Here is a 26,240-nt window from a genome sequence, read left to right on the forward strand (position 1 = left end):
TAAGGCTGAGGTGGAAGGATCACCGGAGCCCAGCAGGTCGAGGCTGCAGTGGCCGGGAGCGTGCCATTGCACTCCAGTTTGGGTGACACAGCAAGACTTCAACTCAAAAAAAAAAGAAATGCAAGGAAATATTAAACTGCATTCAGCAATCTTAGTGTTAATATAGTAAGGGTAAAGCAAATAAATATGCTTATTTCATCAGGAACCAAGATTTTTATCTTAAAGGGAAGAATAAAATCAAAGTAAAATCCTATAATCTTAAATTTGGATTAAAATTATCAATATAAATACTTGATTTATTTTGTCTTTCTAAAAAGTACGCATTTCTAACTTTTTCCTCTGAAAAGGCCCAAAGCCACAAAAATTAACAATAAACATACACAATTCCTAGACTGTTCCGTTTAAGATGATTAGGGCTCTTTAGAAAAATGGCTAATTTCACGATTTGGGCAGAAAATATACAAGATGATTACCACAAAGTAATCAGGTTACAAAAGACTAATGAGATTATATCAAATGGGTACAGGACCAACTTTAGTTTCAAAAAGAATCATTGCAATAAATTAAAACACATTATATACATAAAAACCTATTAGCTCACACTGATACTACAAAATAAACTCATTGGTCAACTTTGGGAGTTGACAGAAAACTTCATTCTGAAAAGTGATAAGTAATAGAAAAGAATGAAGCATTTCCCCTGCTTTTCTGCTACAAACTATTTTTCAGTAACCAAATAGTTTTTAAAAATTTAAAATTGGCCAGGCTCGGTGGCTTAGCCTGTAATCCCAGCACTTTGGGAGACTGAGGCGAGAGGATTGCCTGAGTTCGCTTGGTTCGAGACCAGCCTGGGCAACTTGGTGAGACTTGGTCTCTAAAAAAAAAAAATTAGCCAGGTGCGGTAGCACACACCTGTAGTTCCAGCTACTTGGAAGGCTGAGGTGGAAGGATTGCCGGAGCCCAGCAGGTTGATGCTGGGGTGGCCGTGAGTGTGCCACTGTACTCCAGCCTGGGCGACAGAGTGAGACTCCAACTCAAAAAAACCCCAAAATTTTTTTAAATTAAAAAAAATTCTTTTCTAAAGACTTAATACAGAAGTAATAAAGGAATTAGAAAAGTCACCGTTTCATAACCTCTAATGAAAATAATGGATCATATAAACCCATTCTGAAAAACTTTATAACAGATACATCAGGCTGATACCTAAACTCAAAGATTAATCACTAAAAAATGGGACAACCAGACATGTCCTTCCTTCTTTGGCATAATAATATCCAGCACCACCTTTGAATTATTTGTGTCTCTACCCTAAAAACTGAACTTTATTTAATCTTAAATTTATTTATTTATTTTAATTTTAGAGTTGTAGGGGTACATGTGGAGATTTATTACATAAGTAGGTTACATGCAGGTAAAGTTTGGACTTCCAGCTGGCCCTCTCTCGACCCTGATAGTGGACCACATACCCAGTGTGTTGTTACATGCTCCCCTCCTTCTTCCCTCCTCTAGCAGTGTCCAGGGTCTGCCAATCCCACCCTTAGGCTAGTGTGACCAGTGATCAGGGCACACTTATGAGTGAGAACATGCGGTATGAACTTTAATCTTATTAAACCTCTAGTTCTAAACCTCAGAAAAATGGAGGACAGAGGAACAACTTAAATGACACCAGAAAGAAGAGATTTATGAAATTCAAAACATGGAACATTCTACAGGAAAACTTACAAGTGGTATGAGAAAAGGAAGGTAAAAGAGACAACTAGTATAAGAGACTTAGGAGCTACAATAAGCAATGGTAAACCAACTATAAAAATGTATTTTTTAGACAGGAAAATGTGAAAATTTAATAGGTATTAGATATTAAGGAACAATGTATTATTATTTATTTTGATATAGATGGTAATAATATTCTGGTTTTGTAAAAAAGTCATTCTGTTAGACATAGATGCTAAAGTATATATGCGTAAAATTATATAAAAGTCCAGGATTTGTTTTAAAAGTATTACATCAAAGAAAAAAAAAAGAAAAAGAAAAGAAAACAGAAGAAAAATCAAGATGGGAGAAGAAGAGATAAAACAAGACTGGGAAAACTCTAATAATTTTTGAAGCTGGATGATGGGTACTTGTGACCATGCAAAAATTTCTGAAATAAAAAAATTTTAAATTGACAGGGAGACTAACACTTCCATTTATGAATCTTTAAAAAAACACTTGTGGTTTGATTCTGCACTACTATAGGAAATTCTACCAAATAATGTAATCACATATAGTGCAATCTGTATATCTATTTATAACTCTCCTGTCAATTATCTAAATTAAATATAATTAATTATATGGAAGAGAAGATAGAATTTTAATTAGTGATTCAGAAAACTTACTTTTATATAGGCAATTGAATATTTAAATAGAAAATTTAACAAAAGCATTCAGTCTAACATATTGAAATATATTTTCCCTATCTAGAGAACCAAAAAGTTATCATAGAGACTACAAAAAATTGACTAAATTTTACATCGCTAGGAGTCAAAATAACACTCACATTTTGAAGGAGTTGCTCAAACCAGTCATATCCAGTATCTCTGCATGCTGCAACCTAAGGCAAAAATGGTGATGAAACTACCAAAGTTAAAAATTTATTTTAAAATATGAATAAAATGTACTTTTGTTATACTTTAGCCTTAAGTATGTCTCAATTTTCTCTATTAAAAAGTTTACTTTTAAAGTCAACAATTAATTTTTTTCCAGTAACCCCAAAACTTACCATTGTTATGGAGTTTTATTCTAAAAATATATCAGGAAATATTTTAAACTTTAGTTTAATGTATTGCAGTTTAATATGGTACTAAATTTGAACAATAAGTTGAATACCATTCTGTAAGAAAAATCTGTGAAGTCTAAAACATTAAGAACAAAAATATTTGCTTCTTATTATTCTTTTAGATGGAAGATTTACAGATATGTGGAAGATTATGTAATTGAGTATATAAAAGTTATTTTTTCGAGAAGGTGTCTTATTATGCACCCAGGCTAGAGTGCAGTGCCCATTCAAAGGCATGATCATAGCATGCTGCAGCCTTGAACTCCTGGCCTCAAGAGATCTACCCACCTCATTGCCAAGTGTGGTGGCTCCTAACACTCTGAGAGGTCCAGGCAGAACTGCTTGAGGCCAGGAGTTTGAAAGAAATCCCCCTACCACAGTCTCCCAAGTAGCTGAGATTACAGGTGCATTGCCACCATTCTGGGCAAAAATTTCTTATATCCAAAACATTAAAAGTATTCTAAGTAAAAAAAAAAAAAAATTATAACTTATACATATAATAAAATGAAACAAATGATACTCATAATTTCTGAAAAAGGTAGAAATTACTATTTATTTGCAGGTTGCTATCCTTGGGCTATTGAATCTATTCTTCCATTTCTCTTTCCCTCTGTTTTCAACTGCTGGAGACATAAGAAAATCTCAGCATCAGTGTTTACGTCAATGAATGCCAAGGAGTTGGGCTATGTGGAAACATAAACCTCATGTTACTTGCATTTCTTAAGTATCTCCAGAAATATAAAGAAAACAGTAATAAATGTTAAGATTATTCAAATGTCTCATCATTGTCTCTTCTTTCATATGTCAGAGTAGGTCTCAACCCATAGTGACCACACACTTGTTCCAATCCTTCTTACCACATCAGTGATGTTTAAAATTTTCCTTGTCATTGCTTCTTTGTCATTGTGTGGAGTTGGCGTGAACCAGAGTTTCTGGAATGTTTCATTTACTAATTTCTAAAAGAAATAAAAATTTCAAATTAACTACATAAAACATGGCAACTTCACAATCCCAAGTTCTAAATAAGGCCCAACACAAAAATATAAATAACTAAAACAAATTGCCAGGAATTTCTGGTATGAATTTCCTCAGTTAAAAAAAAGAATCATCCACTAATTTTTTAAAATTATAAACTTTGCCAATTTGGTAAGAATTTTTAATAATTTGAATAGATGATACTATGCCTGGCCTAGAACCTCTGCATACTAAACTCACAAATGCTTTTGATCAAACTAAAAAATATATTTGCTGCTTTAATGGAAGAAGTTGCTACAGTATTTGCTAAACTTAAAAATAATCATATAAATGATTATGTAAATACCTAAATTAATAAAATTAGGACTAAATTTTATGGATATACAGAATAGTTATACATTTTATGGTGCATATGAGACATTCTGATATAAGCATATAATGTATAATGATCAAATCAGGGTAATTAGGATATCCATCACCTCAAGTATTTGTCATTTCTTTGTGTCAGGAACATTCCAATTTCACTTTTCTAATTATTTTGATCTATACAATAAATTATTAATAAACTACAGCCACTATATTGTACTATCAAACACTAGCTCTTATTCCTTCTATGTAACCATATTTTCGTACCCATTAACCCATCCCTCTTTATCCAAGCTCCCACTACACTTTCCAGCCTCAGCTATCATTTTACTACTTCCATAGGAACAATTTTTTTTAGTTCTCCCATGAATGAGAACATGCAATATTTGTCTTTCTGTGCCTTGCTTACCTCACTTAACATACTGAAACAAAGTATTTACTAATTTAGAAAGGCAAACAACATTTGAAAATCAAAATAATTTTAAGCTAATGAGAAACACCTCTGGCTATAAAGTATTCTTTACAATGATACTAAATAAATGTTATAAATGCTGAATTGGTTGGGAAAGATCAGATTCTATTAATCAATATAAAATCTAGAAATAAAAAGCATCAAAGTATTTTTCTTAATTGTATAAACTAAAAATGTTGATTCATTGTAATGGTTTTACATATACTGAGGCAAAAATTTAGATGCAATAAAGATTTAAATTTTTTCAAACATTTATGGAAAAATAAATTTACAGTAGTCAACATTACCTTAATGCCCTCTTCATCATTGACTCTGCGAATCATTTTTACACACATTTCTGTAATTTTTGGAAATGTTGGTTGCTCAATACAGATGTCTCTTAGAATCTTTATTACCCTTTTCCTGACACTGATACCAGTATCCTAAGAACAGAAAGGCATTTTAGATGTCAGAAAAACTAAGAAGCCTTAAGTGTATGAAATCACAAAATAAGTATCCATAAGCAGTATATTCAATTTGTTAATATGATAAAGCTGGCGTACTTATTTGCCCTTTACATGCTTTCTTATTGCTATTTTAAATGTGTTATTATATTATCTTTACTTTTAAAGTATGATATCTAAGACATGGAAATATGTTCTACAGATAAGTCCTGGATAAAGACTAGAGTATAAACTTGTCAGTAATAAATGAGATGATTAAATATAAAGCTTTTAGAATAGTATCTGGCATTTAAACAGCATATGAAATATTACCTACAAAGTAGACTTAACAAGTATGTTTAACCTGAATCTAATCAAACATTCGGCATTATCATATGATTTATGAGAGATATAAAAAACAAATGATCTATAGGAGATATAAAATAACAAATGAATTGTAAGAGGTATAAAACAATGGAGAAATAACAAAACTGACCTGGATCTTTTTAATAGCCAGTGTAATAGGGGATATGTGTACAAAACAGTAAGAGGAGAGTCCTCAATTTTAAGACTCTCAAATGCAATGTGCTACCTTTGAATTGATTCTTCTTTTTATTAATCTTATTTTATTTTTTTAACTTTTAATTTTGTTATTTTAAAAATGTAGGGTACAATTCAGGGTTAGGTACACAAATGTTCATTATGCAGGTACCCTTGTTGATGAGGTATGTCCCACCCCTTCCCCAGGCAGATTCCCACTACTGCCAGTCCTGCTTCCCTGCTCCCCTCCTGGCAGTCCCAAATGCAATGTGCTATCCTTGATTGAATTCTGATTCTTTAAATAAAAAAAAAGACATTTTGGGACAATTGGAAGATCTGAATATGAACTGGTTCTCAGATGATATAAGAGAGTCCTTACTTGGGTAAGATAATGCTGCTGTTTATATAGGACAAAACAAACTGAAGAATTCACAAGAAAAGTAGTAAAATGTTTGTGATTTAAAAATAATTTAGCAGAAAATATAGATGAAGTACAAAGGTGAGTATAAGGGTGTGCTCACTGTACTATTTTTCTTTAACTTAAATTTCCATATTAAAAAGTTTTAAAAATAAAAAGCATCAAATATAGTGTGCAAAATCATTAATTTCCACTACATGATTTAGCAATCCTGAAAACACTTCGGCATAGTTTGCTAGAATTAACTCTTCAGAGTTCATTAGATACTTGAAAATTCTGTTGATTTTTACCCTTCATTCTGAAGCATTAAAAGGAAAAAAGTGGCTGAGTACGGTGGCTCATGGCTGCAATTCCAGCACTTTGGGAGGCGGAGGCAGAGGTGGAGGCAGGAGGATTGCCTGACCCCAGGAGTTCAAGACCAGTCTGGGCAACTTGGCAAGGCCTCGCCTCTACAGTAAATAAAACAATTAGTTAGGGATGGTGGTGTGTGGCTGTAGTTCCACTACTTGGAAGGCTGAGGTGGAAGGATGGCCTGAGGCCAGCAGGTAGAGGTTGCAATAGCCGTGAGCATGCCCCTGCACTTGAGTCTGGGTGACAGAGTTAAGACTCCAACTCAAAAAAAAAAAAAATTCTTTCACCCTTACCTGAAACTGTTTTCAACAAAGATTTATGGCTAGTAAAAGGTAAAAATTATTCTATAACTCTTAGGCACACAATGTTCTGATACAAGGCTAAAGGTGACAAAATAAACTTTTGTCATTGAGCTAATGCCTAACATTGTGCATTAATGTAGCTACCTATGCTGATTCTACAAGAAGTCGGTATGCCCGCAATGGGTGGTGTGAAGACCCCACAGATACTTCCTAATGTCAATGCTTCCTTTTCTTTTCCAGGAAAGTGTTTCAGGGACAGAGAATTCCATGACACATTAAAAGAGTATCTTAGAACAGTATTTCTTAAATTTACTCTCAAGCCTCAAATAACTTTCTGGTTTAACTTGCAGGTATTTAGGCTCTTCATAATTCAGCTTTAAGGAAAAAGCAGATGTAGGTAAAGGATAAAAATACTGACAGATACTATAATGTTCTATACTTGTCTCTTACTGAAATAATTCTTCCTGCTCAGAAATATTTATCCCATATGGTTTTTACCATTTACTCATTGTAAACTTTTAAGATGAAAAAGTAACAGCAACTGACTGGGAGCGGGGGCTCACAACTATAGTCCTAGCACTTTTGGAGGCCAAGGCAGGAGAATTTGGAGTTCAAGACCAGACCAGGCAATGTAGTGAGACCTTGTCTACACAAAAATTAAAAATTAGCTAAGAGTGGTGGCATGCCTGTGAGCCCAGCTACTTGGGAGGCCGAAGCAAAAAGATCACCTGAGCCCGAAGGTTGAGGCTCTGGTGATCTGTGATCATGCGCCACTGCACTCCAGCCTAGGTGACAGAATGAAATGCAACTCAAAAAGAAAAAAAGTAATAGTAACTAAAAAAAGGAATTCAGACTTCACTAATAACTTGTTTCACAATACTGAGAGCACTACTTTTGAAAATATATCCATGTTTATAAAGTTGCTACAGTTGTACAGATTAGGCAATAAAAACATGTAACTAATACATTTACTTTTTAACAGTTTAAAAGAAAACATGATACTCAAAAAGGCAAAATTATATTCTGAATCATAAAAATGACAAAACAAACATACCAATATTCTTTCAATCAGCATATCATAATACTGTTCAGCAAGCTGAGGTCGACAAAGGACAAATCGACCTAGTAGTTCTACTGCCGCTTCTCGGACACTGGTGGAGTTATCCATCAATCGTCCATGAACTCCTCGTTGCATATCAAGCTGAAGAAAAAAATTTTAAAAATGCAATTTATACTAAATAGAGTTAATATTTTAATTTGAATAGAAAACTCAAGTAAGAAGAATCATTTTTGCTCTTTACCCTTGCTAGAATACTGGGGTCTACAGCAACAACCTCAGATAAACACTTCATGGCTTTTGTTCGAACAGCAATTGCATTTTCACCAAGAACTCGTAGGATCTGCCAAGCAAACATTGAGATTTTCATAAATTTTAGAATGCATAAAATTTAACAAACAATAGTACGAAAAAATGCAAAATAAGAGATCTATTATTTACTTCCCTTTAATTTGTATGGAAATGAGTACAATATCTTACTGATTTAAAGATTACCTTAAAGATCAGTACAGGTGGTAAGTGAGGCAGTCTCTGCTTTGGACCCTTTCCCTTTATCCTAATATTCTCAATTAAACCTGATTTTTATTGCTGTGCTTTATTTGCAAGAATCTGAAGCAGCTTCACTAAAACTATCCTGTATGTAATTTTAGTCAAGGATATTTAGTGCCATTTAAATCGTAATTTGATAATTGAATATTTTTATGTCACTTTATACCATAAATATGTGTGTGTATATATATCCATTTATCTGTAAGACAAGAATCAATACGTAAAAGGCATGTAGAACCAGGATTTTTTAACAAGTGTAGAACACAGAAACAAATGCTACATCCATGATCTTTTAAATCTGTACTCAACAATGAATAGATATTGTATACTACCCCACAAGCATACAGAATCAGAAAAATCAACATGAATATATAAGGAATCGTGACTCAATTTACCTGTGTCAAATAAATATCAAAGCTCTGGGCAAACGGCCTCATAGAGGCCAAGTATCGAACAATCAAGCAAGCATCATCATAGTCCACAGTGTCAGAGTTCATCCTGCAACAAAAAGACATTAAACATCTGCTTTTCTTTTTTCTAACTTAGGCAAACAGATATTGAAGAGATAACTAAAAAAGTAAATACATTTTTTCTTTAGATCTTACTTTAATGTGCTGAACTGAGACGGTGTGGTTTTGATAATGCTTCTAAGAAACTTTTTCCGGTTTTCAGCTCGATGCATAATTTGACCAGTAGTCTCAATTTCTTTTGCATGATGTGTTCCTTCAGATGACTCTTCATCTTTCTGTGATTTCATTGCTTTTTCAGTTTCCAGAGTTGTGTCACGGAACCACTGGGCTATATAGAATTTGCGAGAAAACTGAAAAGAAATTAGATAGACTTGGACTTGGTGAAATTAGAAACAGAATTACCAAGTCAATTAATATAGTTAGAGTGCTCACTATCAGGGATACAAATATTAAGGTATACTTTAAAACAATTTCCATAAAATAAAAACAGACTTTAAGAAAGCTAGCAAATTTGAAATGGCTCTAATGATAGAAAACTTATTATTTTATTTTGTTCCAATACTAATGATGTCTAAAGATAATTTGACAAACATAACTGTATCAAATATAGAATACTACTATCAACTACTTAATCATGGATAGTATCATATGAGATGATGGGTCAACAAGAAAAGTTTAGAACAAATGGATAAATACTGAAGGTAGAGACTCTGCTTTCAAATTTGGCTTAATTCTGCAAGAAATACACAGGTCAATTATCATGGAAATAATACTAAGGCACACCTGTAAATCTGTTCCTTTGAATATAGACTGAAAACTTGCAGTAGTTGGCTAAACAGCTTAGTGGTATCCCATCTCTTTCTTTCTTTTTTTTTTTTTTTTGTGTTGTTTTTTGTTGGTTTTTTTTTTGAGTTGGAGTCTCACTCTGTCGCCCAGACTGAAGTGCAGTGGCCGCTCCCGGCCACCGCGGCCTCGACCTGCTGGGCTCTGGTGATCCTTCTGCCTCAGCCTTCCAAGTAGCTGGAACTACAGGCGTACACTACCACACCCGGCTAATTTTTTGATTTATTGTAGAGATGAGGTCTCGCCTGCCCAGGCGGGTCTCGAACTCGCAGGCTCAGGCAATCCACTCATCTCAGCCTTCCAAAGGCGCGGGATTACAGGCTGAGCCACCGAGCCTGGCTTATCCCATCTCTTTCAACTGCACAGCCCATCAGTTAAAAAAAATAAAAATATTCCAATATATGTATAATGTTCTCAAATAACAGATTATAAATTTTATACATGAACCTATTATATTAATATTTTCTTTTTTTTTTTTTTGAGTTGGAGTCTCACTCCATCTCTCAGGCTAGAGCGCAGTGGCATGCTCACAGTCACCCCAGCGTCGACCTGCTTGGCTCAGGTGATTCTTCCGCCTTAGCCTTCCAAATAGTCGGAACTACAGGTATGCACTACTGTGTCTGGCTAATTTTTTGACTTATTGTGGAGATGAGATCTTTGCCAAGATGCCCAGGCTGTTCTCGAACCCATGGGCTCAGGCAATCCTTTCATTTCGACTTCCCAAAGTGCTGAGATTACAGGCCTGAGCCACCTGTGCCTGGCCTATATTAATATTTTCATCCATTAAACAGCATACATAAAGTTAAAAATTATAATTTAAAAATAAATATGCATATAAAAATTTAGTAGTTTATTTTTATACGCTAACAGATCATCTCATCTACCATCTGGTCCATACCCACTGTAAGGACCAGTGATTTGGCCTAGTCTCAAAGATTACTTATATCATTCTTTTTTTGTTGTTTTTAGAGACAAAGTCTTGCTATCACCTAGGCTGGAATGCAGTGGCACAATCATGGTTCACTGTAACCTTGTAGTTGGCTCAAGTAATCCTCCCACCTCAACCTCCAGAGTTGCTGGGACTACAGGCACATGCCAATACTATTAAATTTTTTAAAAGTTGGGGCCTCGCCATGTTGCTCAAGCTGGTTTCAAAGTCCTGGCCTCAAGTGGTCCTCTAGTCTTGGCCTCCCAAAGTGCTGGGATTATAAGCATGGTCCCATACCACTGTGCCTGACCCCATACCATTCTTTTTGTTTAGCTTATAAAGTATCCTTTGCTTCAAAATTGATATTACAAACAACTTTTCCTCTTCATGCCACCTCCCAATTTTCTTTTAAACCCAATTTAAATAAACATGTAATAGCTCCTGAAAAAGGGAAAAATAATCCTACCACTAATGAAGGATCAGTCTCAGTGTTTTCATCTAAGTAATCAAGCAATGCTTTTTGTAATTGTTGGATTTCATCTTCTCCTCCTGAAACCTACAGAATAAATCAAATAAGAACAAAGATGTTACTGGTGTGCTTTAATAAATCATCTAGTTGTAAATATAAATCTGAGGAAAAGAAATGATAAATCTTAAAAATGAAAATATAACTAAAACAACTAGAAGGAAGAAGCAGAAAAATAGTATTTCTGAAAAATACATGAGGGGGGACTCCCAAAAAAGTCACAATTATTTTTTGGAGGACAGGTCCCTTGGAATTTGTTCCTCTAGATCAAACAGTCAATCAAGTTTTTATCTGAAAGTTCTGAGAAGGTTGTAACATGATTTGCAGAAGATATGTTCCGAGTTGTGGTAAACAGGTAACCGGTTCTTCCACCATGACAATGCACCTGCCCACACCACGCTGAATGCTCGGCAGTTTTTGACCAAAGATGGCCCTGTGTCCCACCCTCGCTATTCACATGATCTCACCCTGAGTGACTTTTTTCATTTCCCCAGATGAAAAAAGTCCTCAAAAAGTAAGGTTCGTCAATGTGGAAGAGGTGAAACAAAAAATGGAAGAAGCACTAAAAGGCATCAAAATTGCTGAGTTAAAAACTGTTTTTAGTAGTGAAAAAACGTCTCAATAGGTGTATTGCATCAGAGAGTACTTTGAAGGTAACTAGAGTTTAAACATATAAGAATAAATATACTTTTTTTTTTTTTTTGGGTTGGAGTCTCACTCTGTCACCCAGACTGGAGTGCAGTGGCTGCTCCCGGCCACTGCAGCCTTGACCTGCTGGGCTCCGGTGATCCTTCCGCCTCAGCCTTCCAAGTAGCCGGAATTATAGGCATGCACTACCATGTCCGGCTGATTTTTTTGATTTATTGTAGAGATGAGGTCTCACTGCCCAGGCGGGTCTCGAACCCGCGGGCTCAGGCAATCCACTCACCTCAGCCGCCCTCCCAAAGGTGCGGGATTACAGGCTGAGCCACCAAGCCTGGCTCACAATTTTTTATAAATAAAAAATTCTGTTTTTTTTCTGGGTTCCCCTCATACATGGATAGTTGAAGTTAGCCTTTCATTTTTATGAACTACCTGTCATTTTTCTAAAGAAGAACTCATAGGTAGCTGACATAAAAATGATCAGAACAATGTGTTAAATTTTCAGAAGTAGGAAGGATTTGTTTTTGGTGACAGTATGTGTTGAAAGTCATAAAAATGTTTATAAGGGATTCCTATCCTTGAGCTGTATAATGAACAATCTACACAACCATATGTGGCAGTAAGAGGTTCAAGGCCCACTCCAAGAAATGTTGAAAGTCACCTAGTACCTACATCTTGGTTTCTACATTACTATTCACCAATAAAATGAATCAGGAATCCTTGGAGAAGGAGCTGATCCCATGGGTGGGACAGAGAAAATAAAAGCTATGCCTGAAATACCTTGTTGTTTCAGGAAGTAAGAAAGTCAGTCCTCAAAGAATGATGGGAACATACCAAAAGTACATAAAAGCCAGCTTAAAGGAGTTCTCAATTAGTCAAATCTAGGACAATTTAAGTATAAAATAATGATGGCAACCAATTTAGCCTATTAAATAGAATAGGAATGATAGTTTTAGATGGTAATTTATTAATGATAATTTTTTACTTTTGATAATTATAATATGAATATTTAAGCGAAAGCTCATGTCTGCAAGAATATACACAAAGCAGTGGCTCTCAAACTTCAGCATTCATTAAAATCACCTGGAGGGCTTGTTAAACCAATTACTGCTCCATCCCCAGATTTTCTGATTCAGTAGGTCCAGGGAGGGTCCTGGGAATTTACATTTTTAGAAATGTACTTGCTAGTTCCCAGGTGATTTCAATGTTGATGCTGCTTGTGCAGGGGATCACACTTTGAAAACCATTACACTAGAGAATTCAGGGGTAATGAGGAATCAATTTGCAATTTGACTTCAAATGGTTTTGGGGAAAAAGCATATACAGACACACATAGATGTATATTTTGAAAGAGAATGATAGAGCAAATATGTTTAGAGACATTTCTGCTAACATGAATACAGTTATGAACACACACACAAAGACTAGAAAGAAAATGAAAATAGAAACTATATATGGCAGAATTGGAGATCATTTTCCCATAAAATTTCAACTAATTTTCTCTATTACTACCACGTTTCGTCCATATTTTTAAAAAAACAACACTTTTCCCCCCAAGATGAAAACTCTCTAATATAATAAAATAAAAAGAAACTCTCCTTACCCTTCTTCAATATAACAAGATACACAACATTCAAAGGTACAAAATAATTATTGGGCATGCTAAATCACTATCTCAGTAAATTGATTTAAATAAAATTATGCCAAACCAAATATAAAATAGCATTATATATTCGTAACAGTAGTTCACAAAAAGTCAACAAGGATTTAGGATTTTTAATAGCCATTTAAAAGCTCCTGTTAGACTTCATAATTCAACCTAAAGTTTTAAATTTCTCTTTAGTGCTTTGAAAAGTTCATTTTGGGGAGTATAAATCTTACTTTGACTCTACAAAATAAAATGCAACACTAATGTAAGAACATCCAAAGAAAGCAACTATTGTTCTCCATAATTCAATCCTTTATCTGAATACCTGTTTTAAAATTCGTTCTATAGACCCTTGATCCATTTTGCTTGTAACAGCATCTTTCCTCAGCCGTGCAGCAACAGTTCCAAGATAATCAAGAGACGCCACTCGTAAAGCCATCTCTGTTGACTTGTTACTGAACTGATGAACCTAAACATCAAAATACAGTAGTTTTACATTTAATTTAATAGATTTGTAATTATAAAGATACATATATCTTTTGTTGTAAAAATTCGTTTTATTTTACTTTTAGATTCGGGGGCTACATGTGCAGCTTTTGTGTCATGGGTATATTGCCTAATGCTGAGGTTTGGATTTCTAGTGAACCATCACTCAAATAGTGAGCGTAGTACTCAAAAGTTTTTCAACCCTTGCCCTCCCCAGTATATTTTCAGTAGCAATAAATTCCAATCTAAGTTGTACTATTTGAAATTTAAACATTTTTTTTCTTGTAATACCGTCTCATAAAATGATTTTTGCCTTTTAATTTTTCTGGAAACTAAACATTTTCATTTGGCTAAAGAAATTATAGATTAAAAATTTCCTTAGGAACATAGTCAGTTTTTAAATATGCAGGCTCAACTGTCCATTTGTACAAAATGTGACATTTTCTTAGGGTGAAATTCTAATGCCTATAAAATATTATCGTAGTTTCAGAATAGTATTAACATATTTTCTAGTCCACAAAAAGGTTCCAAAAGCTTTGTAACAATGTGTATTGCACAAGTCCAAATGTAATTTAAAAATAAAAAGAGAAATCACAACATTTCTTCGCATTGCATTGCATGAGCAATAAAAAGTGTCATATGGTTTAAAACAATATCCTTAAAGATGACAAGTTCACATTTATCAATTTCATGCTTTGAAATGAGTAACTTATGACTCAGCGTTGAGATGCTTTTAACTAACAATATAACATTTCCGAAACAAAATTAAAACACTTTAAAGTATTTTCTTATCTTATGTAATGAAATGAAAGCACTGAAATCCACAACATTTGAAAGTTTTCTAAAAGGTACTGACAATACTGTGTACAGTTATGCACATGCAAAAATAGAGATGCAATGTTCATATTTCCTTACACATTTTTAAAGAATTCATCATCTGTGAATCAGAGTACATCCTCATTATGTTGTCTTCTAGTAATCTAATAATCTTTAAATGCTATACTCTTACCAACAGTCTCCCTAACAAACTAAGGAGTAGTTCAGCAGCTGGCCATTCAGGCTTATTGACTGTTGAAAGAAGGTCCTGAACAAAATTTTCAAACAGTGGTCTGTAATCTTCTTCACCTTGCTTACTACCACATCTGTTCAATGACAAATAATGAAAAGGATGTCAATTTAGGTTACATGCCTACCAACATGACAAATTGTTAACTAAGTTTTCTTTTCTCTAGTAACAAGCATATGAGAGTACATTAAATAAAATATGGTTTAAAATAAATATATTTCTCAAACTCCATCTTTCCCCTACTAATAGAGAATTTATTTATTAAGTAATACGAACATGACTTTCTGGCAACGGTAACAGTTTTTCTCTCTACGAGGTCACCATAAATACTTATGGAGGCTTATAACTTCTCTCTACAAACTTTCCTATTCAAGTAGAATAGGAAAATTCTCCAAAATTTACTTAAGTAAAAGTACAGCATTTCAATATATTTTAATTTTAAATACTCAATTGCTTCAGTTTTAAAGATCAGGAAACCAAGGGCCAGGAAAAGGTATTAAAGGTTCAGATTATAGCAGAAAACTAGATAAATCTTTTTCTTAAAATGAACTATTCTCGACACTGTGGAAAGTAAAAATCAGATTTTTATTAATTTTACTCACTTTTTAAGGAAGATGGAAAGGAAGTTTTGGGCTGTTCGCATAGCTGTTTCATAAGAGTTGGTAATAACAACATCCTGGTCAACCTACAGTGAGAAAAAACAAATTTATGAAGATATGAGAAATAACAAGCTCTCAGTTGTTATTGCCATGTTATTACTGAATAAGGGTGATATACTTAAATCCCAAAATGCTTAAAATGTTCTTTTATATACAAAGAAAGAAGCCACAACTAGCATACTAAGCATATTTTAATACTTTATAAAAATAAATACAAATACTGATAGAGTATTATTAAAATATATAAGAATGACAAATGTGGTTGACAAATGTAGTATTAACAGTTGCTTATCATAACTTGGTCAGAACAAAAAGAAACAAATTAAAAATATAAAAAGAAATTAAAAAAAAATTCCATCCTGAAAGTTTACTAAACACTAGAATATATCCAAAAGAAAATTCAGTGCCTTCATTAAAAATTTAAAGATGAGGCTACAGTTAACTTATAGTTGTAAAAACCCAAAAGACATAAATATAGGAAAAAGACTGTTAATAACTAGGAAAATGAAAAATAAAACATGATATTTCACAGTGACCACACAGCAGGTAAAATAAAAAAGTAGGTATGTAAATTAAACATTTGTAAGCAAACCAACAACTTCTAGTAAAGTTAATGCATGTACACAATCTTAATTCTACATCTAAGTATATCTAGAAAAACCCTTGTTTTAAGCTGTGATACTATTACATGATATTTTTAACTCAAGTCAAAAAGAATCTGGTATATGTATTAAAAGTGGGGTTGAGTGAAAAAAAATAGCTATAAATATGTCACTATTATTTGTGTAAATTTAAAAACAAAATAATCCTATATCATATTTACATAGATAAATGGAAGGAAATAAACAAGACTCATGATACTTGTCACCAGTGGTAAAGAAAGGAAGACTGGAGACAGAACAATGGAGTGGGAGGGGGAGAAACAGAGAGGACTTCAACTTTTTCAATGATATTTGTTTGCTTTATTATTATATATTTATTGTTACACATACAAACATTCACATATATACTTGGCTATAACAGAATAGGTAAGAAGATTTCTATTTCTCTTGAAGTGTTGTTGAAGTAAAGCACAGAACTTGAAAAATTCTAAACATCTATAAAACCAAAAGCAAATTTCAGCTGTGAATTACCTCTTATTGAGAGCATAAACTTATTTTCTAAAATATTCCATGTTAATTATATGTTAAGTATTTCTATACAGGTTGAATATCTCTAACCTGAAAAACTGAAATCCAAATGCTCTAATTAGCATTTCCTTTGGACATCATAAAGTCCAAAGGAAATGCTCAAAAAGTGTCATATTTTGGAGCATTTCCGATTTCAGATTAGGGATACTCAGCCTTTATATATATATATTCCATATTATAATACCATTATTTACTTTCACATTCAATATCTCACTGATACAACCTTGTATGGTAGCCTTGATAAGTATTTCATTCCCATTTTACAGCTGAAGAAACTGACTCCAGAAAGATTAAGATGATTTACGTTTCATGATTGGTAGATATAAGAGTCAAAACCAGAACTTAAGTCTCCCAAAACCATGTCTAGTGCTCTACCAGGGCCTTAAAGCCTGGCCATGAACCTCTAATTAAGGACTTCAGTTTTATAAGAATGACAGAGAATATAAATGTTCATAAAAGTACAAAGTTATAAAACTTTCAGTAGTGTCCTTACTTTTTTATTTGAATCTTCTTCTGAATTGGAGTCCTTCTCTGATGACGGTAAGTGTACCACACACTGAATAAGCTGTAAAACCAGTGCTGTAACCATCTGAATATACATAGGCTCTCCATCCATATCACTACTGTTTAACCTTTAATGAAGAAAAAAATTTATATGGAGTATAAAGATAATCTAATTTTATATGTCATCTGAAAATTTCAGAGTGCTTTCTTTACCAATATTTATAGGTATTAGTGCTTATAATAGTACTATGTCTATTTTTAATAAATACAAAAAAAAGCAAATGCTTATGCATGCTCAGATAATCAAAGCAAAAAAACAATATTTAATATAAATTTCTATACTTCATATGCACTAAGGCTAAAAATTCATAATAAAGTATTAAATACTTCTCAAAATGATTTTAAAATGAATAAAAGTCTCCCAAGTTTCCAAATGACCATACATTCTGGTATTCATCTGCTGAATTTGTTATTCATTTAGTATAAAATCTGTTACACAGCTCTTACCACTGTGCTAGAGTATAAAGTTAGTGGCATAGATTAGAAAAATTCAGTTTCCAAGATAGAAATTATGAAGAATAAATGTAAAATATATATATATATTATGGAGACACATAAGAATTATTTTATACATTACGAGTTTTTAAGTTTAACAGACAATAGGTATTTATCAATACACAATTAGTTAAAAAATTATTAAGATAAAAATATTTATTTTAGAAAAGAAAGAAGCCATCAAAGCAATCTAAAAATAATCCTGCTGCCAGGTCAACACATTTAATCCTTCAGGAATATTAAGGTAATTATGATAATGATGATGATTACCTATGATGGCAAAGACAATAATGCTGACCATAGCAGTAGATAACGCTCCTTAGTAACAATGTGCTTACTGATTAAAGAACATTTAATCCCCATGTTTATTCTCTATACTGCTGTTAGAGTATCTTTCTGCTCTCTTTAAAAAATATTATTTAATGGCTTACCACTGTCTAAAGGATTAAGCCCAAGTTCCTTAGTATACCCTTGAACTGCCCTGACTCTTTTGATCCCTATTTCTTATTGTTCTTCTCATTGACCAGTGGTTCTTAATCAGGTATGATTTTGCCCCCCAGTGTCTAGAGATAATTTTGGTTGTCACAACTGGAAGAGGGGAAGATTTCTACTGGTATCTAATTAGGAGAGGTCAGGAATGCTCCTGAGCATCCTATATTGCACAAGACAGCTATGCACAAAATGTCACCAGTGCCAAGACTGAAAAACCCTGTCATAGATCTTTATACTTGAGGATCACTGAACTTACATAAGTCTCCCAAATATGACATGCTATTTTACACTTCCAGGCTATTCTTTAAGCTATTTGGATGGAAATGACTCTCTTTTAATTAGTCATTAAAATATAAATCAGAAACAATGAAGAATAAATGTACAGTATATACATTTCAAAATAATAAGGTTCTTCATTATACTTGACCTCTGCTATAGTTAGTTACCTGAAGTTCCTTAAACTCCTCTTGCTGGTTGGTAATCTTGCAAGTGAAGTAAAAATTTCTTCCAAAATTAACTGCCTATGTTTTTCATATCTTGAGAATACCTGTTTATTAATTGTAAGATTCCAAATTAAACTTATCATAATTAAGAAAACAAAACAAAAATAATATACCATGTGATAAAAAATATTACCTGCCATTAAGAATGAAAATGTTTTCAATATCTTCAATAGTAATGACTTAAGATAATTTACTCAATTTTTCTATTGTTAATTATAATATTCTTATAGAAGTCAAAGAATAAACTAGTTTCATTTAGAGGGGTATAATATCTTGGTTTTGAAAAGTAGATAAGATTTAAATAATTTTAAACCATTCTAATTTTATTATAAATATTAAGGAATTATTAACTGAAATATCTGCAAATACTTAAAAGTGTTTCCAATTTGGCAAAAACAGAATAACCCAACAAATTAACAAAACAGAAAAATAAATATTCAATTTAAAAAAATCTAGTAAGATATACTAAAATATTCCGTATACTGAAATGAATGTAATGGAAACCAAGCATCTGCATTAATTTTTGAAAGTTTGGATTAAATTACATTAATATTATTTTGTTTTGGGGTAACTAAAAATGCCAATTGATTATACTTACTGCAGTGACTAACTTAATGGCACACAACTGTAGTTCACTGACATTTTCCACAAAAAATGGTGTTATTCCCATTGATGAAACCTGTAAAAAATAAAGAGAGTATTCCATACATATCTTCAGTTGATTTCAGTAACACTGAATCTTACTACGTTCCAAAACATTAGTAAACCTAGAAAACAGTAAGAGGGCATTTTTGTTTCCTTCATCTAATTGCATCTACTCTTTTCTCTGTTTTACTTTGTCCTCAAGCATATTAGCACATACATCAGGCAGTTTGCTTTATAACTACCATTCCTCTAACCTCAGCCTTTTGAATTTCACAGGAATATAAAGAAACAAAAAACATTTTGTTATCCTGGATGAATATATAACTTATTTTTCAAAACATTTAGAGTTTGGAATTTATAATACATTCATCTATCTTCTACTCACAATGTCTTTTTAAAACACCCCTGAACTTTTATTTCTTTAATTTAGATATAATATCTGAATAGAAAAAATTAACATAGTGCTGGTATTATTATTGCTGAGCAAGATTATATTGAATTCAATTGTTTAGTCTAGTAATATAAAAACTGCTTCCAAAAACTTACCTGAAGAATTGTTGTGTCTGTAAGAAGTTGTATCTCTAACAATTCTGATAGGCTGCTAACAATGTCACAAACTTTGTTATAAAGCATTACTATTACTCTCTGCTTATGGGTAGAACACTTAGCCCGTTTTGCCTTTGAACTTAATAAGCCTCCTAAAATGAAACAAATTCAAGACAAGGAAAATATAAACTATTAATAAGTTCCAATAAGCAGTATTAAACTGTTTTCTGATTTAAGAGAATATGATATTCTGGTTACTTAACATAACTTGGCAAATAAAGCTTCTTATTTATTAAAAGAGAAAATTATTCTCTAGGGATATTCTATGAGAAACATTCTTAAAACAGACCACCTACAGCACATTTCAGTGGCTATTAAAGTGTTACATCAAAAATATATTATTTTACCTTCTTACTTTTTTCCACTGGAGCAGGATAATGACATTATATTTCCCTTACATTAGTTTGCAATTATTATACATAGTCAAGTATAGATTATTCAGGAACCCAAGTGTGACCTTACTCTCTTAAAATACATACATGTTACTCATTTCATTGCTCATTTATAAGGGCTAACAATAAGATAGATTAATCTTGAATCAATTCATTTTGCAGATAACTACTTTTTGGGGTAAAATTAGGGGAAAGAGATAAATAAAACCCGAAACTAATATTATCTGGTATTTTTTCCTGATAAGCAGAAATACTTTCTATTATATATAAATAGTTGTTAAGGAAATTATAATTGAACAACTACTGTATTAACTAAGAGTTCTATATTATAGCCAAATACACAATCAAAATCAGTGTTTATTAAAATTTAAACGATTCAAAAATTTGGTAACATTTTAAGTCACTGTATTCTGACTCATCTAACATGGCAAAAATTTACAATAGGTAATTTTAATATTACACTAAAAAACTATCATATAAAAGGACAAACAAACCTCCATGAGGATCTAATCTGTAAACAGGATCATACTGAGGATAAAGTGTGTTCTGCAAATGAAATTTAGTGTACTGTATAACTCTTTCGATTACATCCTCAATGTATACAGCTTTTGGCATGTTAGGGGATGTCATAATGTTGATAGTTGTAAGACAGGCATCTGCTGATTTTGTAACTCTTTCCATAATAAGGTCTCTCCATAATCTTTCTTCTTCTTCAGTATCGTTATTCTACAAAACAACACATTGTTAATGAAATGGAAATAAAAACATTTATAGGCTCAAAATGTAAATAAAAAATTATAATACATTTGATTTTCACTGGTAGAAAACAGAGTGTTTTCATGTATGTACATTCTTTAAAGAATATCCAGAATGAAGCACAAATACTGATATTTAAGCAAGATTTGCATTTTAACATTTCCAAACATGAATGCTTATATCACTGCTTATACTCTTACCCTTATTTCACCACTAGATGACACTCTACTGACAAAGTTATAGTTAACCTTTATCTTTTGTGTACTTTATTCAAACCTAAGATTTTAGCTTAAATTAATTTTGTGTTTTGGGTATAAACATTATTATGATAGTTAAAATTCTGCTTGCTGTTGTGAGAACACAGCAAAACTTAACAACAAAGGGTGAAGGCTTACATAAAAGCAGTAAAATAATTTCTAATACCTGTTTGTCAACAATATTGTATTTTTGACTCTGAGATTTAAAAGTAGTGATATGCAGACTGCTGAAGACATCATTTATTTTTAAAATGGATAATTTACGAACAGATAGAGATCTTATTTTAATTTACACATCAGCAACTTGGCATTATAATTGGGAGAGAATACTTTTAATCTTACTGTGAAAGTAAAAATTCTTCTATCACATCCTTAGTTATGAAACATAAACTATATTTAGGACTATACCCATATACATATTATTCGTTTTCCAAAACGAACAAACAACACAACATACATGAAGCAGAGAGGGGGCTTTGTATATCTAAAAATTCTTGGTTATCTTTTTCCTAACTCTAGCCTTCTTTCATTTTACTGCTTACACTATATGCCTATCTAAAAAATAAAATAGCCAGGCTCGGTGGCTCAGTCTGTAATCCCACGTTTTAGGAGGCTGAGACCCGCCTGGGCAACTTGGTGAGACCTTATCTCTACAATAAATAAAAAAAAAAAATTAGCCGGGTGTGGTAGCGCGCGCCTGTAGTTCCAGTTACTTGGAAGGCTGAGGTGGAAGGATCGCTGGAGCCCAGCAGGTTGAGGCTGCGGTGGCCGGGAGTGGCCACTGCACTCTAGTCTGGGCAACAGACCGAGACTCCAACTCAAAAAAAATAAATAAATAAAGTAGCTTGTCTGTCTTTCCTATTAAAACTGATGCTTAAAGAGTTAGTTAAGGAGGTTCATGACTCATGACAAATGTTAAGGCTATCTACAACACATTAAACACTGCTGAGGTTTTTAGAAATGAAAATAGTTTCATTAAGATCGAGTCTGCCAGCTCTCCAGAACCCTAGATTCCTGATGATGCTTATCACAATTTCTTGCCAAAGTGTGTAAATGATCTGTAGACCAACAATGTAGTAAACTGTAACTTTAGGTTTTTCTAGGCCCTTTTTTCTGTGATACAAAAAGCAGTTTTAAAAGGTCATTACAAAATATAGAAATGGTAGCTCATGCCTATAATCTCAGTACTTTGGGAAGCCAAGGTAGGAGGACTACTTGAGCCTAGGTGTTCCAGACCAGCCTAGGCCAACATAGTGAGATCTCATCACTACAAAAAATAATTTTAAAAAGTAGCCAGGGTGTGGTGGCGTGTGCCTGTAGTTCCAGCTACTTGGGAGTGTGGGTTGAGAGGATTACTTGAACCCAGGAGTTAGAGGCTGCAGTTAGCCATGTTAGTACCTCTACTCCAGCCTGGTTGACATACTAAGACTACGTCTAAAAATAAAAGTAGATATATTAAAAAATCCAGAAAACTACCACCTGAGATTATTTTCCTCATATTTTATTCCATGTAGATAGATTGGTAATCCTGTGGCTTCTGTAAACACCAATAGCATTTTCCTCATGAGATAAAATAAAATCTAGTGTATATATTAAATATATGTAGTATGAATGTACATTCATGAATGGACATATGTATATCAAAAGTGTTAAAAGTGGTTACTGACAAGAATTAGGCTTTTGGGGTGGTTTTTGTGTTTTGGAAATTTTCTGTAATATTATAATTTACTTTTATAATCAGGCTTTTAAAGATGAAAATTCATTAACTCAAAACTTATCCAAATTCCTTCTCTTATATTAAATGCCTATATGCTTTAATACTTGCATTCATTAATGTCAGAATTATCAAGATCAGTTTGAATGCATATACGATTTATAATCTGCTACAATGCTAAGGATGCAGACCTTAGAAAATTCACTTTAGTTAATTCATAAACTACTGCAACTATGTTGCTACTGCTTTTGATATAAACATATTAAAATGTAAGTAACAGCTAGAATTAACATTTATTGAGAAGTTACAATGTGCCAGACGCTGTTCTAAGTACTCAACATGAATTAGTTAATTTAATTCTTTCAACAACCCTTTGAGGCAGGTATAAAAATGGTATATAAGGATTAATGTACATTCATTAAGGATTAGTACATATTAGAAAATCATAATAAGGTTTCTAACTGTATTTCTCCAGGAAAGGTCAACAAAAAGAATCATCACCTACTATCATCTCATAGATGAAATAAAATTTTAAATACATTCATATACTTACACAAATGTGTTAATAAACTAAAAAATAGTCCTTTAAGTTGAATAAATTTGTATCTGTCTTTATTATTCTTACTTGATAGCTAAGCTGTGAATCGACAATATCTAATACTAATTTTGAATTACTAAAAGTGAAATTCTATTTGCAATGCTAATGAATGTTAAACAGTAATTTGTAGTAAGATCAAATTAATGAAATGTAAAATTTTCCCTAAAGATTAAAGTTGCTTATAAAAACATTCACATTAGTTCTCCCTTATCTGCAGGGTATACATTTCAAGACCCCAAGTGGATGACTGAAACTACGGATAGTACTGAACCTGACATATACTATGTTTTTTCCTATATGCAACATACCTAAAATAAAGTTTAATTTATAAATTAGGCATGGGGAAAGATTAACAACTAATAATAAAATATAACTATATACTATAATCAAAGCTATGTGAATATGAATATGGTCTCTCCTCTCTCAAAATATCTTAATGCACTGTACTTACCTACTTTTAGATCACAGTTGACCACAAAAACCACAACTGAAGCCACAGAAAATGAAACTACAGGTAAAGAGGGACTACTGTAAATGACAAAAAAAAAATGGATCTTACACTTACATGATTTAACAAAGTGGAAAGCTTTGACCCATCCTGAATATTCTTCTCCAAGATATTTAGAACTTTCACAGTTTTGTCAGTTGAAAGCTAAAATGGCAACCAATTATTTTATCAGTCATTATAAAAAAGTTATAAATTATTTGAGCAACATTCTGTAAAATTATTCCCTTTGTGGAACAGAAGAGATAAATTACCACCCTTGCCAGGCGTGGTGGCTCACGCCTATAATCTCAGCACTTTGGGAGGCCAAGGTGAGAGGATTGTCTGAGCCCATAGGTTAGAGACCAGCCTGGGCAACTTTGTGAGACCTCATTTCTACAATAAATAAAAAAATTAGCTGGGCGTGTTGGTGTGCACCTATAGTTCCAGCTACTTGGAAGGCTGAGGTAGAAGGATCGCCTGAGCCCAGCAGGTCAAGGCTGCGGTGGCTTATGAGCGTGTCACTGCGTTCCAGCCTGGGAGACAGAGTGAGACTTTGAGTGGAGGGTGGGGGGAGACTACCACCCTCTTAAAGGGTGAGAGATAATTCACTTTGACTCTCTTCTCATGACCCTAATAACTAAAGTAAGCGTCAAAGAAAAATTTAATGTATTTCTATATTTAAATAATCTAAATATTTGACGAAAAAAAACCCCGAAAAAAAATGAAGGCCTATGCATCTTTCTTTCTTTCTTTTTTTTTGAGTTGGAGTCTCACTCTGTTGCCCAGACTGGAGTGCAGTGGCCGCTCCCAGCCACCGCAGCCTCAACCTTGCTGGGGCTCTGGCGATCCTTCCGCCTCAGCCTTCCAAGGAGTGGAACTACAGGCGCGCGCTACCACGCCCGGCTAGGTTTTTTTTGTTTTTTATTGTAGAGATGAGGTCTCACCAAGTTGCCCAGGCAGGTCTCGAACCTGTGGGCTCAGGCAATTCACTCACCTTAGCCTCCCAAGGTGCGGGATTACAGGTTGAGCCACCAAGCTCAGCTGCCTATGCCTCTTTCAATGCAGTAATATGTTTCTCTTAGAATAATTTGTCAAGTATTTCTTTTATTCAAGGATTTTTTAAAGAAATAATTTAGACTCTCAGAAGTCATCCATGATTTTTCTTTTCACTATTATTTACTTTAAATACATTTTATAATTTATCTTGAAAGATTTAATTTCAAATGTTAGTCATGAAGTTAATTTAAAAATTTTACTTTAGTGAGATACCTTATCCATTATACCCATGGCTTTAATTTTAGCGGATTCACTGCCAAGTTCATTAAGCTGATGTTTTCCTAAGAGTAGTTCCTGAGGAATTTCATCATCATCACCTACAAAATCAAACAATCACAAACACAGTTTAGATTAAAAACATAGCTCAAAATGTTTAACTATCAAATAAAAGTTTTGGAGACATAAACAGATGTAAACAAGCTAAACAATTAAGAACCTAAGAGGCCTCTGTAAACTTCAAGTAAACCCTTAATGAAAGAGAACAGAAATTAAAATTAGATTTCATACTAAAATGGGAAGACAAAATAGATATCTACTATAGATACACTTTGACCCTTCTCAACCAGGCTCTGTGCTTCAAGAGGCTGATCTGTATGTCTACATCAACAGTGTCCCATGCTCTCTGGCTTCTATTTGGGTTCAACTAATAGGGTGTACTGTCAGAAGATCAAAGAGAAGGACAGTGAGTTCAGGGTATTTATACACCTGACTCCTTGCTTATAAGGTCTTCTCAGAGACCTATACTGTCCTCTGACCAAAAAATGTACCACTTCTTTCAAGGCAACCTACTCTATTTAGCCTCCTCTACAACATTTCTTCCTACTGAGTGAATTCTGGTGACTTCATTTTATTCGTATATTTAGGGGTGGTAATAGTCCCGTGGCTGCTAACCCTGGATTCTGGTACTATTTTGCCCCTATCTTTGAAATTCATCTCTTTGTAAATAATTC

At 33.2% G+C, this 26,240-nt stretch overlaps 1 protein-coding gene across 1 annotated transcript in view; it reads right to left on the reverse strand.

Moving 5' to 3' along the window:
* Positions 1-26,240, reverse strand: part of NIPBL (NIPBL, cohesin loading factor) — a 193,958-nt gene that overhangs the window by 34,939 nt on the left and 132,779 nt on the right. Inside the window, exons 15-32 of the mRNA XM_008055534.2 lie at positions 25,504-25,607; positions 24,313-24,399; positions 20,917-21,148; positions 19,971-20,122; positions 19,378-19,458; positions 18,723-18,823; positions 17,219-17,357; positions 15,479-15,561; positions 14,820-14,952; positions 13,650-13,793; positions 10,975-11,064; positions 8,873-9,087; positions 8,663-8,765; positions 7,963-8,061; positions 7,716-7,862; positions 4,916-5,050; positions 3,673-3,771; positions 2,537-2,590 (exon numbers count right to left, since the gene is read on the reverse strand). Coding sequence (XP_008053725.1) covers positions 2,537-2,590; positions 3,673-3,771; positions 4,916-5,050; positions 7,716-7,862; positions 7,963-8,061; positions 8,663-8,765; positions 8,873-9,087; positions 10,975-11,064; positions 13,650-13,793; positions 14,820-14,952; positions 15,479-15,561; positions 17,219-17,357; positions 18,723-18,823; positions 19,378-19,458; positions 19,971-20,122; positions 20,917-21,148; positions 24,313-24,399; positions 25,504-25,607 — 2,198 coding nt within the window. The remainder of the gene's footprint in view (positions 1-2,536; positions 2,591-3,672; positions 3,772-4,915; positions 5,051-7,715; positions 7,863-7,962; positions 8,062-8,662; positions 8,766-8,872; positions 9,088-10,974; positions 11,065-13,649; positions 13,794-14,819; positions 14,953-15,478; positions 15,562-17,218; positions 17,358-18,722; positions 18,824-19,377; positions 19,459-19,970; positions 20,123-20,916; positions 21,149-24,312; positions 24,400-25,503; positions 25,608-26,240) is intronic.

This window comes from Carlito syrichta, unplaced genomic scaffold (genome assembly GCF_000164805.1).
Source record: "Carlito syrichta isolate Samal-C Ts95f unplaced genomic scaffold, Tarsius_syrichta-2.0.1 Scaffold301873, whole genome shotgun sequence".
NCBI lineage: Eukaryota > Metazoa > Chordata > Mammalia > Primates > Tarsiidae > Carlito > Carlito syrichta.